Source organism: Sorex araneus, chromosome 5 (genome assembly GCF_027595985.1).
Source record: "Sorex araneus isolate mSorAra2 chromosome 5, mSorAra2.pri, whole genome shotgun sequence".
Lineage (NCBI taxonomy): Eukaryota > Metazoa > Chordata > Mammalia > Eulipotyphla > Soricidae > Sorex > Sorex araneus.
Genome location: NC_073306.1, coordinates 53,559,193 through 53,573,775, shown reverse-complemented (window position 1 = coordinate 53,573,775; position 14,583 = coordinate 53,559,193). Strand labels below are relative to the sequence as shown.

Genomic DNA, 14,583 nt, shown 5'->3' with positions numbered 1-14,583 from the left:
GCATGGGTGAGCCCTCACAACCACAGCAACAACAACAACAAAGAGAAGCAGCGGGGCTGGGGGGGATGGGGGGGCATAAATATACGAATCGGTGCAAGCTCTTTCCTGCCTGCGCCTCTGTCTGTTCCCATCCCAGCTGTGGGAACCTGGGTTTCTGCCCCAGCCCGCTGCAGCCTGCACCCGCCCCGCCCCCCTCCTGCACCTCCAGCCTTGCCCACTCCGTGCTCACTTTCTACTGAACGTCAAAGTGCTCCCAGCCATGGGACTGGGGCACCCGCTCTCAGCTCAACACCTTCCACGTCACCTTGCCGCCAGGGCTCCCTGTCACCCCAGTTCCGGAGCACTGAGGCCCGGCTGTGGGCTGCCTCCTACCCAGGGGTCCACTCCATCAGGGGGTCAGCTCCACCCCTCCTCACTCGCCGTAGCCTGCTGAGCTTGCTTAAGCAGAAGGGAAAAGAGGAGCGTGGAGAGCAGCGATGTTCCAGCTGCCCCCGCACCATGGAGGTGCCCTAGCAGCACCTCTATCCTTGTCCTCTGCATGCCGGGGCCTCTGTGCTTTAGCCCAACATTCTCCAACCACCAGCCCACGGACAGTGAGAAAGGCCGGACACCACCATCTACCACCTTGGTTAGAAGTGTCGGTCTCGGGGGCTGGAGCGATAGCACAGCGGGTAGGGCGTTTGCCTTGCACGCGGTCGACCCGGGTTCGATTCCCAGCATCCCATATGGTCCCCTGAGCACCGCCAGGAGTGATTCCTGAGTGCATGAGCCAGGAGTAACCCCTGTGCATCGCCAGGTATGACCCAAAAAGCCAAAAAAAAAAAAAGAAGTGTCGGTCTGTGACCCGGGGCGTGGCCCAAGCAGGTGGCGGGGGCTGGGGACTCAGTTCTGGGCTGGGACAGGGCCTCCTGTGAATGTCGGGAAGCCTGAAAACCAGGCTCCCCCCTGATGGGCTCTGGTGGCACCAGAGTCCCCATCTCAGGCCCATGGCTCCCAGCTTACCGGGCAAGTCCTCAAACTTGCACTTTACCAAGGAGTGGAGGGGGTCTGGGGTGGTTGTGTCTGTGTCACGAAGGGGACAAGTGGGGGTGTATTGGGAAGGAGTGGGCCCGGGATGGCCTCCTGGGACCAGGGTCCGGGTCAGGGAGCTACTCACAGTCTTGGGCAGGTTGTCAGCTGCCTCGACTTCAGATTGGATGTCACTGGGCTCCAGCTGATTTGTCAGGAAAGGGTGTTTGCAGGAGAATGGGATGGGGAAGGAAGGAAGATCAGGGGGGGCCCTAATTACTCTGTGCCTCATCTCTTCAGTGCCCCAAGCTGCTCCCCCCGTCCCACCAGGAACAGCAGACAGAACGGGGAGAGGGACCGGGGAGAAGAACAGCACGGGAGGTGCTGGCCTTGCAAGCGGTTGATCGGGGTTCTGTCCCCAGCACTACAGACTGTCCCTGAGCCTGCCAGGAGTGATCCCTGAACACAGAGCCAGGAGCAAGCCCTGAGCTCTGCCGCGTGTGGCCCCAAAACAAAACAAACGCAAACACACAGGACTGATCCCTGAGCAGAGAGTCAGGAATAAGCCCTGTGCACCAAGAGTGCGACTCTGGATATTAAAACAAAACAACAACAACAAAAGAACTGAGGGGAGAAACCCGGGAAGAGAGGAGACAGCAGAGAAGAGGGATGGGGCGTGTCCTGCCGCTGGCCGCGTGGCGCCATCGCATCCCTGCAGGGCCACCCGACAGTCGTGGGGCGAGGGCATCCGCATCCCCATGGGAGAGGGAAGGAAGTCGAGGCCCGGGAAGTGACCGCCCCGGGTCACACAGCTCCAGAAGAGCCAGAGCTGAGATGTGAGCCCAGACAGCCCCCTGGTCCCGCCAGGCGAGCTGGTGGGCTGAGCCAGGTCGCCTCCAGCTGCTCCGGGCCTGGTGGTGCAGCGTAACCATGGCAACCCTCTGAGCAGGTGCCCGACCTCAGCCAGGCCTGGCCGCCTCTCCTCACTCACACAGCGTCAGAGCCATCTCTTTCCCAGACCCTCCAGTGCGCGTGGCCCTGAGCTGGGGCCCCCACTCGGGTGTGGAGAGGGTGGAGGCCGTGCCTGAGGCCCAGGTCAGATGTGGGCACGTGCCCAGGGTCCCTGTGGTCACTTCCTCCCCCACCCCCGCCCCCCACCAACCGCGCTGATGCCTGCAGGGGCTGTGCAGGCTATTGGGCAGGACCTCAGCTACCTGCAGGGGCTTGGCCGCTGGGGGCACGTCTGGGCCGGCCCTCGTGGAGGGGGGCTGTGCGTCCACTGGCAGCGGCTCCTGTTCCTGGAAGCAAGGCTGTCCCTCCAGCTGGGGGTCCCCAGCCTCCAGGCAGAGAGGCTGTGCCGGGCAGGATTTGTTCTCAGCCTCCACTTCGGGCCCCGGGAAGGCCTTGGACTGATCGGGGCCTCTGAGTGCGGAAGACTCGCTGGGCCCAGAGAAGCCCTCGGACCCGGACACCAGCCTGGCCGTGCAGATGTGCTCATGGGGCAGCGTGCCGGCCACACAGCAGGTCTCGGGCTTCAGAACCACCTCCAGCGGGAAGGTAAGCGAGTCCTCTGACCTGCTGGCAAACTCCGCCTTGGACTGGACCTCGGGCCCCTGGAGGACTTCCACCTTCAGCACAGCCTCTGCAAACAGCGTCCCAGGGGTTAGAATGAGGGCGCGCTCATGCTCCCCAGGCTGGGGTCCCGAGCACCCAGCCTGAGTCAGCTGCCCAGCACCTCCCCACCATGGCAAGACAGACACGGGTTCCCATCTCAGATCACCAACCTCTCCCCCATCTCCCAATTCCATCTGGGTCCACCTCTTCCCGGAAGCCTTCCCTGGTGAGCAGTGTGAGCTTCCTACTCTCTGAGCTCCCCCCCACGCAGGTGCAGGGCCCTGACAACCCTCCCGTAGGAGGCGCCCCAGGTACAAGCTGACTGACTGCCTGGTGTGAGGGGGGGGTCTTAGTGCCTCCGAGCTGAGGGCCCCTGAGCAGCAGGCTTCACGCCCAAGAGCTCCAGGCACCCCCTCTGGAGCGACCAGTCCAGGGCGTTTGTCCACAGCGTGAGTCAGATCCATGGGGGTTAGAAGAACGCCTGGACGAGATGGGACTGCATAGACCTCCTCAGGCTCCTGGCTCGGGGCACCGGGACCTCCGCTACGTTCCTCTCCCATCCTGGGCCCGCAAGGCAGGGCTGATGGACCCTTTGCTAGAAGGAACATTCACGCCGAAGCCAGATTTCCGCCCCACCACAACCAGGCAGTGTGAGGTCTCAGCAGCCCCCGGAGCAGAGGGGTCCACCTGAAGCCCCTGCAGAAGGCCTGGCTCTGCACCTCCCCCTCAGTACAAGTCCGATGTGACAGTACTTTGGGAAGTATACCAAGAATCTAGAGTATCTGAATGCTAGTGGTGTGGGTAGGATATTCTAGAAAGTCAAAAGAAGACAAAAATTTCCAGAAAGGTCCACATGCTTGCTAATTAATGACTGCTTATTATGGGATGTGGTTGCTTGGTAATAGTGGGACTCAAAGGTAAGAGGCTGCAAAAAAGGACAAATACTCAGACAAGGGACTTAGCAATAAATTCTCACAGATCTTTGACAATGCTAAGTTAGCCTAAAACTGAGCCCAGCCCAGTGGGCAAGGCATGATGTCGTACACGAGCTCTGAGTGTGCGGACCAGACTGAGCCTGCATCTCTGCCGGCCACTGACCATGAGGAGGAGGATGCACCCCACTCCGTGCCCCGTGCCAGTGTAGTGCCCACCGACCTCCTGGTGCAAGCTCCCCGCCGTGCCCCCCGTGTCAGCCTCCCTGTGCCAGCGCGGTGCCCACCTGCCTCCTGGCGCAGGTTCTCCTCCAGGGTGGACAGCTTCACGTCATACGAGTTGCGCATGGCAGTGATGTCCTCCTCCAGCCTGGCCCTGGACTCCTGCTCGGCCTCGTAGTCGGCCTTCAACCGGGCCAGGCGTTCCTCGTACTCCTGGGCGGTGTGAGGGGGAGGGGGTGGCATTTTATCGATGTTTCTAACCACAACATCCAATATCCTTTCTTTGGGCAATCCAGCCACCCAGAAAATAGCAATAAACAAACAAACAAGCAAATAAAAACAATTAAAATTCCCCAGCCCACACTGGGGTGGCTCCAGGCTGGTGAAGGGCCACTGAACTCTGTTCTATTTGATCACTGAAACATCCCCACCCCCACTCTGACCACACCATTTGCATTTCCTTTCACCTCCTCTCTCCACCCTTGCCTCTGCCACCAACTCTGGGCCCAACAGCCTCCCATTGGGTGTCTCATCTCTTTCTTGCCTCCATCCCAAGCCCATCCCCACCTCTGTCCTCGAGGGCCCGATTTTCTCCTGCGCAAACTTGAATCTTCACATTTGAGGAAAACATCTCAGCTCAGCGGGACTTCAAGTTCCCAGTGATCTGGTCTGTCCACCCCTACCTAGACCACACCTCATTTGCGGTACATGAGGGCACACGGGCACTTCTTGCTCCTAGCCATGCCCACTCTCCCCCCTCCCCTCCTTGTCACCTATTGCCCTGGTCCCGGGCACGCTCTCTCCTGCAGGCCTCAGTTCAGCGGACTCTGGTGCACAGGCCTTCCCTGGCCACCCCTTAAGAGCCGCCTGCTCATGAGAACATGCTCACACTCAGTCTATATTTCCGCCTGCCTCTTCTTGGCCTGCATCTCACAGAGCCCTGACTCTTGGCAAGCCTGTGGGTTTATCAGCCCCTTCTGTGTGGAGGGCAAGCAGCTTCCTGAGAGGGAGGGGACAGATAGCTAAAGCCGCAGTGCAAACTTCCAGCCTCTGACAGCAGCTGCAGAGGGCCGGGAAGTGAGGAGTGAGTCCCTCAGAGCTACTACACAGATGCCCCTGGCTCGGGCAGTCGATGTGGGCACCCAACCCGGAGGGGGACAGAGCTCACTCGCATGGCTGGTGCCATGACTCACGCTTCAGAGTCACCGAGACTCGGCCCATCCCTGCAGTGCCTCAGAGGCCAGGAGGAGACACACGTCGGCCAAAGGGTCTCCCAGAGCCCCCAGATGTGCCCCCAGACTCCCAGTCTTCCCTTCCGTCGGCAGCAGGCAGGACCCCAGGCCCTGCGCTACACCCACTCAGTCGAGTATATTCACTGTACTCAGCAGGCTCCTCACAGGCCCCTTCCGGGGCTTCCTCCCAGCACAGCCGGACCCAGGGAGGCCTAGACACCTGCCGGAGCTAGCAGGAGACACACACTTGCGCACAGGGCACAGGCGTGCAGACAAGCACACATGTGCACACGAGCCCACATGTGTACACACACAAAGGTGAGTACATGTAAGCACACACACATGTAGGGAGATGTCCACATGCATGAGAGCACATGCACAAGAACACACGAAGCACATGCGTACACGCGCATACATGTTCACACACGCATGTGCATGTGGGCAGGTATTCGTGCTCACATGTTCACACGTGCAGGTGTACATGCAGAGAAGCACAACACGTCACCTACATACAAATAAGCAAGCATGCATCCACAGTGCACAATGCACAGGCGCCTTCACTCCCACTGTCTCTGGGAAATGTGTGACTCTAAATCTCAGGCAGGGCCCTCTGGGGCTGAGTAACCCTCCCTGGTGCTCCCCCTCTCCCGGAAGCCCCCACAGTTTCTGTCTCTTACGGACTGGGTCACGAGGCCCCGCCCACCTTCAGACCCCGCCCAGCTTTAGGCCCTGCCCACCTTCAACCGGAGAAACAAAATTCCCTGTGTCCCAGAAATGGGTCAGTGACCCAGCACCTCAGTGACCCAGTAAACTGCTCCCCCAACATACCAGAACCGCCCCACATGCCAGGCATGACCCCTGCAGCACTGCCGTGTGATCCCAGCCACAACAAAGTGGACGCCACCCTCCTCTCCATCACACAAGAGAAAAGGGCAGAGAACAGGAAGTAATTTCTAAAGAAAACTCTCAGGGTGAGAAAGAAAAACGAATGGCCGTGTTCTCCAAAGCTGTGTCCACTCCGTGTCCAGCCGGTTAAGAGGAAGCAGGCAACCCCCTTCCCAGGGCCGATGAACCCCACCATCACTGGTCAGTCAGCATCTCCTCTCCCTGGTGACTGACCATTGTGGGGGGCAGAACTTCACTTATGCTGCCAACCTGCTCCCGCCATCCCAACGCAAGGCCAGTCCTGCGGCCCCACCGTTATGTAGTGGACATCTGTCTGTTGCTGGATGACTCCCAAACCTACTCGGAACCCCAAAGTGGGAGTCCTCTCATTCCTTGAGCCGGTCCAGAAAGACCCAGAGCAGCGGGAAAAGACAGAGAAAACAGCGATGCTTCCAGAACCTTCCCAGGGGCCAGGGCGGACTTGGAAAGGTCATATCAGGCCTCTCCCTGAATATCAGAGTCCAGGCAGAGGCCATTCCCTGCGGTCTCAGGACTGGGAGCCCCCAGCCTCCCTCAGCCATCTGAGGTCAGAGGTGAGTGGATGAGGCTCCAGCCCTGCCGCTGGTCCCGGCCCAGGGCTCTGCCAGGACAAAGTGAGCATCCCAGACAGGGCCTGGGGTCCTGGATAGTGGGAATCACAGCACAGACAGAGCTGGGAGTCGGGCTGAGCCAAGGCCAGAGTCAGGAGGCACGCAGGTGCCCTGCTGCCATATGGGCACCCTGCTGCAGGTATAGTACCCTGCTGCGGGCCACCTCCACACCTGTACACTGGGGTGTTACCTGCACCGCAGAATCCCGAGGGTGTTGAAAGGCACTTGTGGGAGGAGGACCCAGGCAATAGCTCTTTGTGGGGAACCAACACCCCACGTCCCCACTAGCTGAACGGGGTCAGGTTGCCCTCTTCTCAGCCCAGGGCTCGTTGGCACCTGCGGAGGGTATCAGCTCCTTCCACTGGCCTCCCCCTTGCATGCCCTCCCTGCACCCGCCACCCCCCGCCCCATGCCAGAAGTGCTCGATCCCCTGTCTGCTGACTCCAGCGGAAGGTCTGTGGAGCAGCTCGATCCTCGGGCAGGCCCCTGTGCTCCCGCACCGCTCGCCCCGACAGTGGGGATGTGAGATGCACTGACTTCTGGTCCTGGACCACACCCTTAGCTGTGTGACCTGGGGCCGATGCTGCACCACTCTGAGCTCTGCTCTCTGAGCACTGAGGAAGAGGAATCGGCTGATGACGGGGTGGAGATGCCCCTCCGCTGCCCGGCCTCCCTCCTTCTGCCAGGGCCTCACCTCCCGGATCAACTGCTTCTCGGCCTCCGTGTCGTGCTGAGTCACCCGCGGGGACAGCTGCTTCTCCTCCATCTGTGTGGGGTTTACAGGTACCTGACTGGATAGCAGAGCTGGAAGAAACAGAAATGAGGGGTGGAGACCCCAGGGGCCCTGATCTGCAGGAACACAGCGGGAATGAGAAGGAACAGCAGCACCAATGTCAGAACAAGGCTTGAGAGGCACACAGCACTGTAGACTCAGCTGCACCCCAACAGAGTGGGGGCGATCGATCCCCTCTCCTCTCCCTCTCTCCTCCCCACCCTCTCTCTCTCTCTTTCCCTCTGGGACTCATGTCTCTCTCTGGAGAAACCCATGTTCTCTCATGAGCTCATCTTCTTTTCTCTCCCTTTTGATAAGATTTCTTGACTCCACAAAACAAACATAAACAGAAAAGAGAGGCTGGAGAGATAGTACAGGGAGAATTTTTCGTGCATGTGGCCAACCCAAGTTCGATTCCCAGCACCCCATAAAGTTCCCCTGAGTACCTCCAGGAAAGATACCTCAGCACAGAGCCAGGAGTAAGCCCTGAGCACTGTTGAGTGTGGCCCCAAAGCAAAATAAAACACCAGAGAAAATAGAAAATACAAATATAGAAAAGACTTGGGCATACTGAGCCAGGATCAAACACAAGTCTGTGTTGAGTGTGAATTTCCTCAGTCATTCCACACATATTAGCTGAGCCCTACACATGCAGGTGCTGGGGACACAGCACCAATGCTACAAACAGAACCCCACACGCATACTGGGTTTCCAATAGGAGGGAGGGAGAGAGGGAAGAGCAAAACCCTAACCTGTCACAAGGCGGTGCACTCCAAGAAGAGAAAGAACTCAGGAGATTCTGGCGAGAGCGTGCAGCAGTAAGGATGTGCTGCCTGGCTTGTACAAGACCCTGAGTTTGATCCCAGGTTCTGCATGGGCTCCTGAGCACTGCACCATCAGACCCACCATCACCCCATGAGGCTTGCACTGCTGGGCCAAGCACCACCCCTAGAATGGCCTCTGGAATCCCCAAGTACTGCTGGGTTGGGAACCTTTTTTAAAAAAGAAAGAAAAGCAAGCAGAGAGAGTGAGCTTAGGAGTTTGAAGTGCTGCATTATGAGCACGTGGTGAGGACACCAAGGATGCTGTGAGAGTGGGTGATTAAATGGGAGGGATAGATGAATGGATGGAGGGATGGATGATGGGTGGGATGCGTGGGTGGGATGGATACATGGATGGATAGAGGAAGTGAGGAATGTATGGATGGGGTGGGATGCATGGATGGTTGGGTGGATGTATGAATGGAGGGAGGGAGGGAGAGAGGGAGGGATAGATGGGTAGATGGATGCATGGGTGGGTGGGTGGAATGTGTGGATGGATGCATGGGTGGGTGGGTGAATGAATGGATGGATGCATGGGATGGATGGGTACTTGGATGGATGGGAGAATGGGTGGTTGGATGATGGGATGCATGGATGGATAGATGGATATATGGGTATATGGATGGATGGACAGAAGAAGGGAGGGAGGTATGGAATATATTAAATGATGGATGTGTAGATGGATGTACAGATGGATGAATGGGTGGGTGGATGGAAGGGTGGGTGGGTGAATGAGTGGATGGATGGGATTGATAAAGGAACTGGATGGATAGGAAGGAAGGAAGAAAGGAAGGAAGGAAGGAAGAAAGGAAGGAAGGAAGGAAGGAAGGAAGGAAGGAAGGAAGGAAGGAAGGAAGACGAGAAGAGATAGGTATTGAATAGATGAAATAGATGGATTAGTGGACGGATGAAGGATGGATGGATAGATTGGTGGATGGGTGGATAGGTGGATGGATGGGTAGATGTGTGGGTAAATGTGTGATGAATGGGATTGGGAGAGGAAATGGATGGATGATGGGACAGATGCATGCATAGATAAATGGGCAGATGAAGGAGTGTATACGTGCATACAGAAAGAAACAGTGCCTGGCGAGGCAGACCAGTGCTGAGATCCACTCAGGCTCTTTTGTGCTCATTCCTTTGCCAAGAGATTCCCAAATAAACGTCTGGAATCCTCCATTTGCAGGCCCCTGTAGGTCCATGCTCTAGGCCTGGACTACCTGCCAGGTGACAGGCACATGCCTGAGTGTGGGAGTCACAGTCACATGGTGCCTACCCGGGGAGAGGGGGTGGAAAACAAGGGGCGGGGGGAGGCTGAGTCAGCCAGCTGCTAAGCAGCAGAGATAGCTGGCAGACAGGTGGCTGTGGGGGTGCAGCCTGGAGGGAGCGCCACGGAGAGGCTGCAGCTGGCGAGGAGACAGGAGACGAGGCGGGCAGGTGAACCAGCTTCCTCCTGGGCGGGCAGAACCCAGGCGGGCTCCCTGCTGGTTCGAGGACTGGGGGCGGGGAAGGGAGGGGGCATTGCTTTCAAATTTCTCAGCTGCGAAGCAGCAGGCAGGAAGACCCTGCGTCTGGCACCACCCCGCTCCCCCCAGCCACCCACCTGACAGGCTGCTGGGGCTCATCTGCTGGGCCAGAATTGCCCTGAGCTTCTTGATCTCCTCCTGGTACTCGCGCAGGAGCGCGTCCTTGGGGTCCTCGTTGATGCGTGGCTTGTTCTTGATATTCTTGGCTCGGTTGGCGTAGCGGAGGGTACTGAGAGTTTCGTCATAGTTGTTGTCCGCGGGCGACAGGCAGGCGACCATCAGCGTCTTGGTGTTGCCGCCCAGGGAATCCTGTAGCAGCCGCGTCAGCTTGGAGTCCCGGTAGGGGATGTGCTTGCAGCGCCCGTCCACCAGGGCCGAGATGACGTTGCCCAGTGCTGACAGTGACAGGTTGATCTTGGTGGCCTCTTTGAGCCGCTCTCCTGTGGCACCCGTCTTGGACTGCCGCTCGCTGCCCGCCAGGTCCACTAGGTTCAGTTTGCCTGCCCGCAGGTGGTCCTTGCCTTGCTCATCTGCGGGCAGAGCAGGCCAAGGTTGAGGCCCTTTGGAGGGCACTGAGGACTAGCTGTCCACTCAGCCCCTCCGGAAGAAGGTGCCAGTGTTTGTGCCAATCTCACAGATGAGGAAGCTGAAGGTCAGAAAGGGCACTGAGCTTCCCCAAGGTCACACAGCTGCTGACTAGCAGAGCCAAGATCAGAAGTCTGCACTCTTTGAATACCAGAAGGTTGAGACTATTCTCTGAGCACAAAATTTCTTTCCTTCTGTTTTGTTTTTGCTTGTTGGGTCACTTCTGGCTCTGCACTCAGGAACTACCCCTGGTGGTGCTCCCACCATATGCATCCCAGCATATGGAATGCTGGGAATTGAACCCAGGTCGGCTGCATGCAAGGCAAACGCCCTGCCCGCCGTGCTATTGCTCCAGCCCAGAGCATGGAATTTCTTTCTTTTTTTTTGCTTTTTGGGTCACACCCAGCGATGATGCACAGGGGTTACTCCTGACTTGGCACTCAGGAATCACTCCTGGTGGTGCTTGGGGGACCATATGAGGTGTTGGGAGTTGAACCTGGGTCAGCTGCATGCAAAGCAAATGCCCTACCTGCTGTGCTATTGCTCCAGCCCAAGCATGGAATTTCTTAAGACTCTTTTTCACGTCAGAGGCCAGAGTGAGGGGTTGGAAGGATGTGACCAGCGAGTTATAGCCTTTGATGCAAAACCATTGGCCTTGAGACTCTAGACCTGGTTCCTATCCCAGTCCTGCCTTCTGTTTGCTGTGTGACCTTGGCAGAACTATGCACTCTCTCTGATCCTCCATTCCCACAGCAACAAAATGAGGCCCACAATAGCTGGCCCCCAAGGTGGGGAGAAGTGAACTGAGTGCCAGCACCATTTTTTATAGGGTTTTCCCAGGACCTGACACACAGCTGGCATTTATTTCCCCTGAGAACTGTGCCCATGCAGGGGGCAGTAACTGTACTGGCAGGGCAGAACCCAGGGGCTGGGATGGCAGGAGCTGGGAGCAGGAGCTCAGAGGCACAGATTGTGGAGATACAGGCCTAGGAGGCCCAATCTTACTTTTCTCTGTAGCAGCCATCAAAGTGTGGGAGACAATGGCTGAACAAATAGCAGTACTTCTACATTATTAAAAAAAAAAACAACTGGGGAAGGAACTGCACTTGACTCTGAACATCAGTCTTATTCTCAGCAAAATGGAAATAAGAGATCTCTCTGGAAGGCTGAGGACTGCCCTGCCTGGCACTCTCGGTACTACGAAGGGTTCTGCTCTCTAGACTATTCCACACGCGCTTCTGAATGAGAGGGCTGGGGCAAGGAGAAGGAGGCACGTCCCCCTTTACTGCCTGCCCAGTGGAACCCGAATGGGCTCAGTTTTGTATGTGAGCACAGAAACCCAGAGTACCGAAATCAAGTTTGGAACCGGAGAGACAGTGGGTGAAGTGCTGCCTTGCATACGGCTGACCTCGGTTTAGTCCCTGGCACCATAGATTGTCCCCAAAGGACAACCAGGAGTGATCCCTGGGCGAAGAGCCAGGAGTAAGCCCTGAGCAAGGCCAGGTAAAAAGGAAGGAAGGGATCGGGGAGGGAGGGAGGAGGGTCACATGAAGCAGTGACTGCTCTACCCATCTGACTCTGGTCAGCATCCCTGGGGGAGATGTACTCCTAGCAGGCAGCAGGGAAGGGTCCGGGAAGATTCACCCCTCCCAGGCCATGACCTGAGGCTGCTTCCTGCCCTGCTGCTCTCGGAGATTACTGGCTTGGCAGCAGTTGTAGAGTTAACAAGTAAAGCCCCAGTGTCGGCAAGACCTGGGTTCAAATCCCAGCTTCCTTATTTAAGGGGGGTGCAACTGTGCCCAGGAGGAATCCCAGTGTCCTGATTGGTGAGATGAGTTGGGGTCCTGCCTCCCTGGCCCCTCTGTGGGGGCTCACAAGGCATAAAGTGTGCGATGAAGCAGAACATTGCTAGAGAAGAGGCCTGAAGACACATGAGTGGCTGCCTGCCCAGGGAGTGGTGTAGAAAGAAGGCAGGACAAAGGGCTGGAGAGACCCTGCTGGGGTTAAGGCGTTTCCTTTGTATGCAGCTGACCCCCGTTTGAATCCCCGGCACTCCATATGGTCCCCAGAGCACCACCCAGAGCGAACCCTAAGCACAGAGCCCCAGAAAAGCAGAAAAGCAATGCAGAGAAAGAAGAGAAACCAAAAGTCATGGTGGCACCCAGTGCTCCGGTGACCCCCCCCTCCGTCTTTCTTCATTCTGTGAAGCAGGGATGGGATTAGCACCTGCCTCATGAGTTGCTACCAGAACACACATACACTGGGGGGGCACATAGTGTCCCGTGGCAGTTACCAGAATAATCACTACGGTGGCTGGTGTTCTTTATCCTGGGACTGTGGTGGCCAGCACAGACAGGGACCACGGCGTTTCCCGCAGGCAGTTCCAGCCTCTCTCCCCAGTTTTAGAGGGACCCCAAGGCTCTCAGGAGCAGGCGCCCCGCGCCCCCGCCCTGCCCCACGTACCCACAGTACAGATCTCGATGCTGATGGTGAAGATGGAGTGGGAGCGGGAGGAGTCCTTGTTCATCAGCGTGTAGCCCACGGAGCGGTTCTTCCAGCCCGTCTCCATGATGCGCTCGCACTGGGCCACGCTGTGCACCGTGTGCATGGACAGCCCCTTCACGTACACCCCCTTCTCCGGGTGCTCCTTCAGCTGCGGGCACGAGGGGCAAGGGCGTGGCACCTCAGGCAAGGGCCCAGCTCAGGCCACCTGTGCCCACCTGTGCCCACCTGCAATGCGGGCTGACCCCCTCCTGCAATCAGGGTTATCTATTCCACAGCCAGCCAGCCTCAAGCCCACCCACCCCTGACTCTAACTGGGATAAGTGACTTAACCTCTCTGAGCCTCAACCTCCATATCTGTAAAAATGGGTTCAAGAGGAATGAAGAGATAGAACAGAGATTTAGGCACTTGCCTTGCATGCAACTGGGTTCTGGGTTCCATGCCGGGCACCACATATGGTCCTACAAGTACCACCGGTAATGACTCCTGAGCACAGAGCCAGGAGTAACCTCTGAGCACTGCCAGTGTGTTCCCTCCCGCATTGTTTTTTTTTTTTTAAAAAAAAACATGTGTTAAGGAGCCTATAACTGAGGCGATGTGCTGGGCAGCTGTCTGGGGCATGGCAGATGCATCAGCCTCCTTGGTTTTCTTTCTGGGCGGTTCCTCCACAGGGGCTGGGGGCTGAGCACTTGCTTCTCCTCTGCCCGATGCTGGGACTCGGCTCACTTCCCTGCTGTAACTGCAGGGCCATAGGGGCTAGACCCTTGCACCAAGGTGAGGGAAGGAGCATCTGCTGCCCCGGGCCCCTCTGGGACCTCAGCCTCCAGCCCCCTCTGCAATTAGCAGCAGCTCACTCAGCTCTCTGCTTGCACCCTGCGGAGCTGTTCAGTTGCTGACAGAGCTGTGAAGCGCAACATTTTTCAAGTGTGAGGAAACTAAGCCTCTGGCAGGAGCAGGGTGAGTGAGGCTCCAGGTCGTTCTGTGTGCTGGCCTGAGCTCAGGCTCTTTCTGCGGAACTGGACCCTGGGCTTCGGGGAACTGTTAACGGCTGAGGTTAAGTGACCTGCAGGACACAGAGCTAACTGGCAGAGTGGCAGCGGGGCCACGGGGCAGTGTACAAGTCTAAAGGCCAGGCTTGGAGGATGCTGCGGGGGCTGAAGCTTGGGAAGACTGTGCTAGGAGATGGGTCTGAAGAAGCTGACAGAGGCGGGAGAGCCCCTAGAAAATGGCCTGGCAGGGAGGGGGGCGCAGGAGGTGCTGAGGCAACAGCACTCCAGTAGGATGACGCAGGGGCAGCCTCAGATCACTGCCATGCCGGCTCCCTCACCCCCAGAGCAGAAACTGGGTCAGCAGCTTAGGAGGTGAGTTAGGTGGCTTTTTTTAAAAAAAATAACATACTATTGATTGTTTTGTGTTTTGGGGCTACATCCAGTGATGCTCAGGGGTTGCTCCTGGCTCTGCACTCAGGGATCACTCCTGGTGGGGCTCAGAGGGGACCAGGAGATGCTTTTGGGAATCAAACCCGAGTGGTCCATGTGCAAGGCAAGCACCTTACCCACATGCTATCTCTACCCCCCTCCAGGGGAGGAAACCAATTCGCCTCTCTGGCTCCCTCACCGTTTTATTGTTCCAAATGAGAACAATAAACCAGATTTCTGACAGCTAGGAGAACTGCATCTAGAAACAAAAAAGGCTATTGCGGGTCCTCGATGGGGCAAAGAGCAGGAGGCTCTGGAGCCTGAGCAATGCGTGCGGGAAGGGGAACAACCTCTTTCTTGGGGGGTTCTGGGGAAGGCGCCCCCCCCACCGCGGGATCCCCGCCCCCACCCACCG

General features: G+C 57.6%; 1 protein-coding gene across 11 annotated transcripts in view; it reads right to left on the bottom strand.

The window, feature by feature from the left end:
- The window catches only part of KIF17 (kinesin family member 17), a 43,789-nt gene that overhangs the window by 20,896 nt on the left and 8,310 nt on the right, over positions 1-14,583 (bottom strand). For 10 of the 11 annotated variants that reach the window (XR_008630337.1, XR_008630335.1, XR_008630336.1 and 7 more), the window contains exons 4-9: positions 12,711-12,900; positions 9,740-10,192; positions 7,238-7,347; positions 3,842-3,989; positions 2,223-2,650; positions 1,157-1,213 (exon numbers count right to left, since the gene is read on the bottom strand). Coding sequence is in view for 8 of the 11 variants with exons in the window: in XM_055140546.1 (XP_054996521.1) it covers positions 1,157-1,213; positions 2,223-2,650; positions 3,842-3,989; positions 7,238-7,347; positions 9,740-10,192; positions 12,711-12,900 (1,386 nt within the window). In the remaining 3 variants the exon portion in view is untranslated. The remainder of the gene's footprint in view (positions 1-1,156; positions 1,214-2,222; positions 2,651-3,841; positions 3,990-7,237; positions 7,348-9,739; positions 10,193-12,710; positions 12,901-14,583) is intronic. The other variant, XM_055140547.1, reaches the window with a different exon arrangement.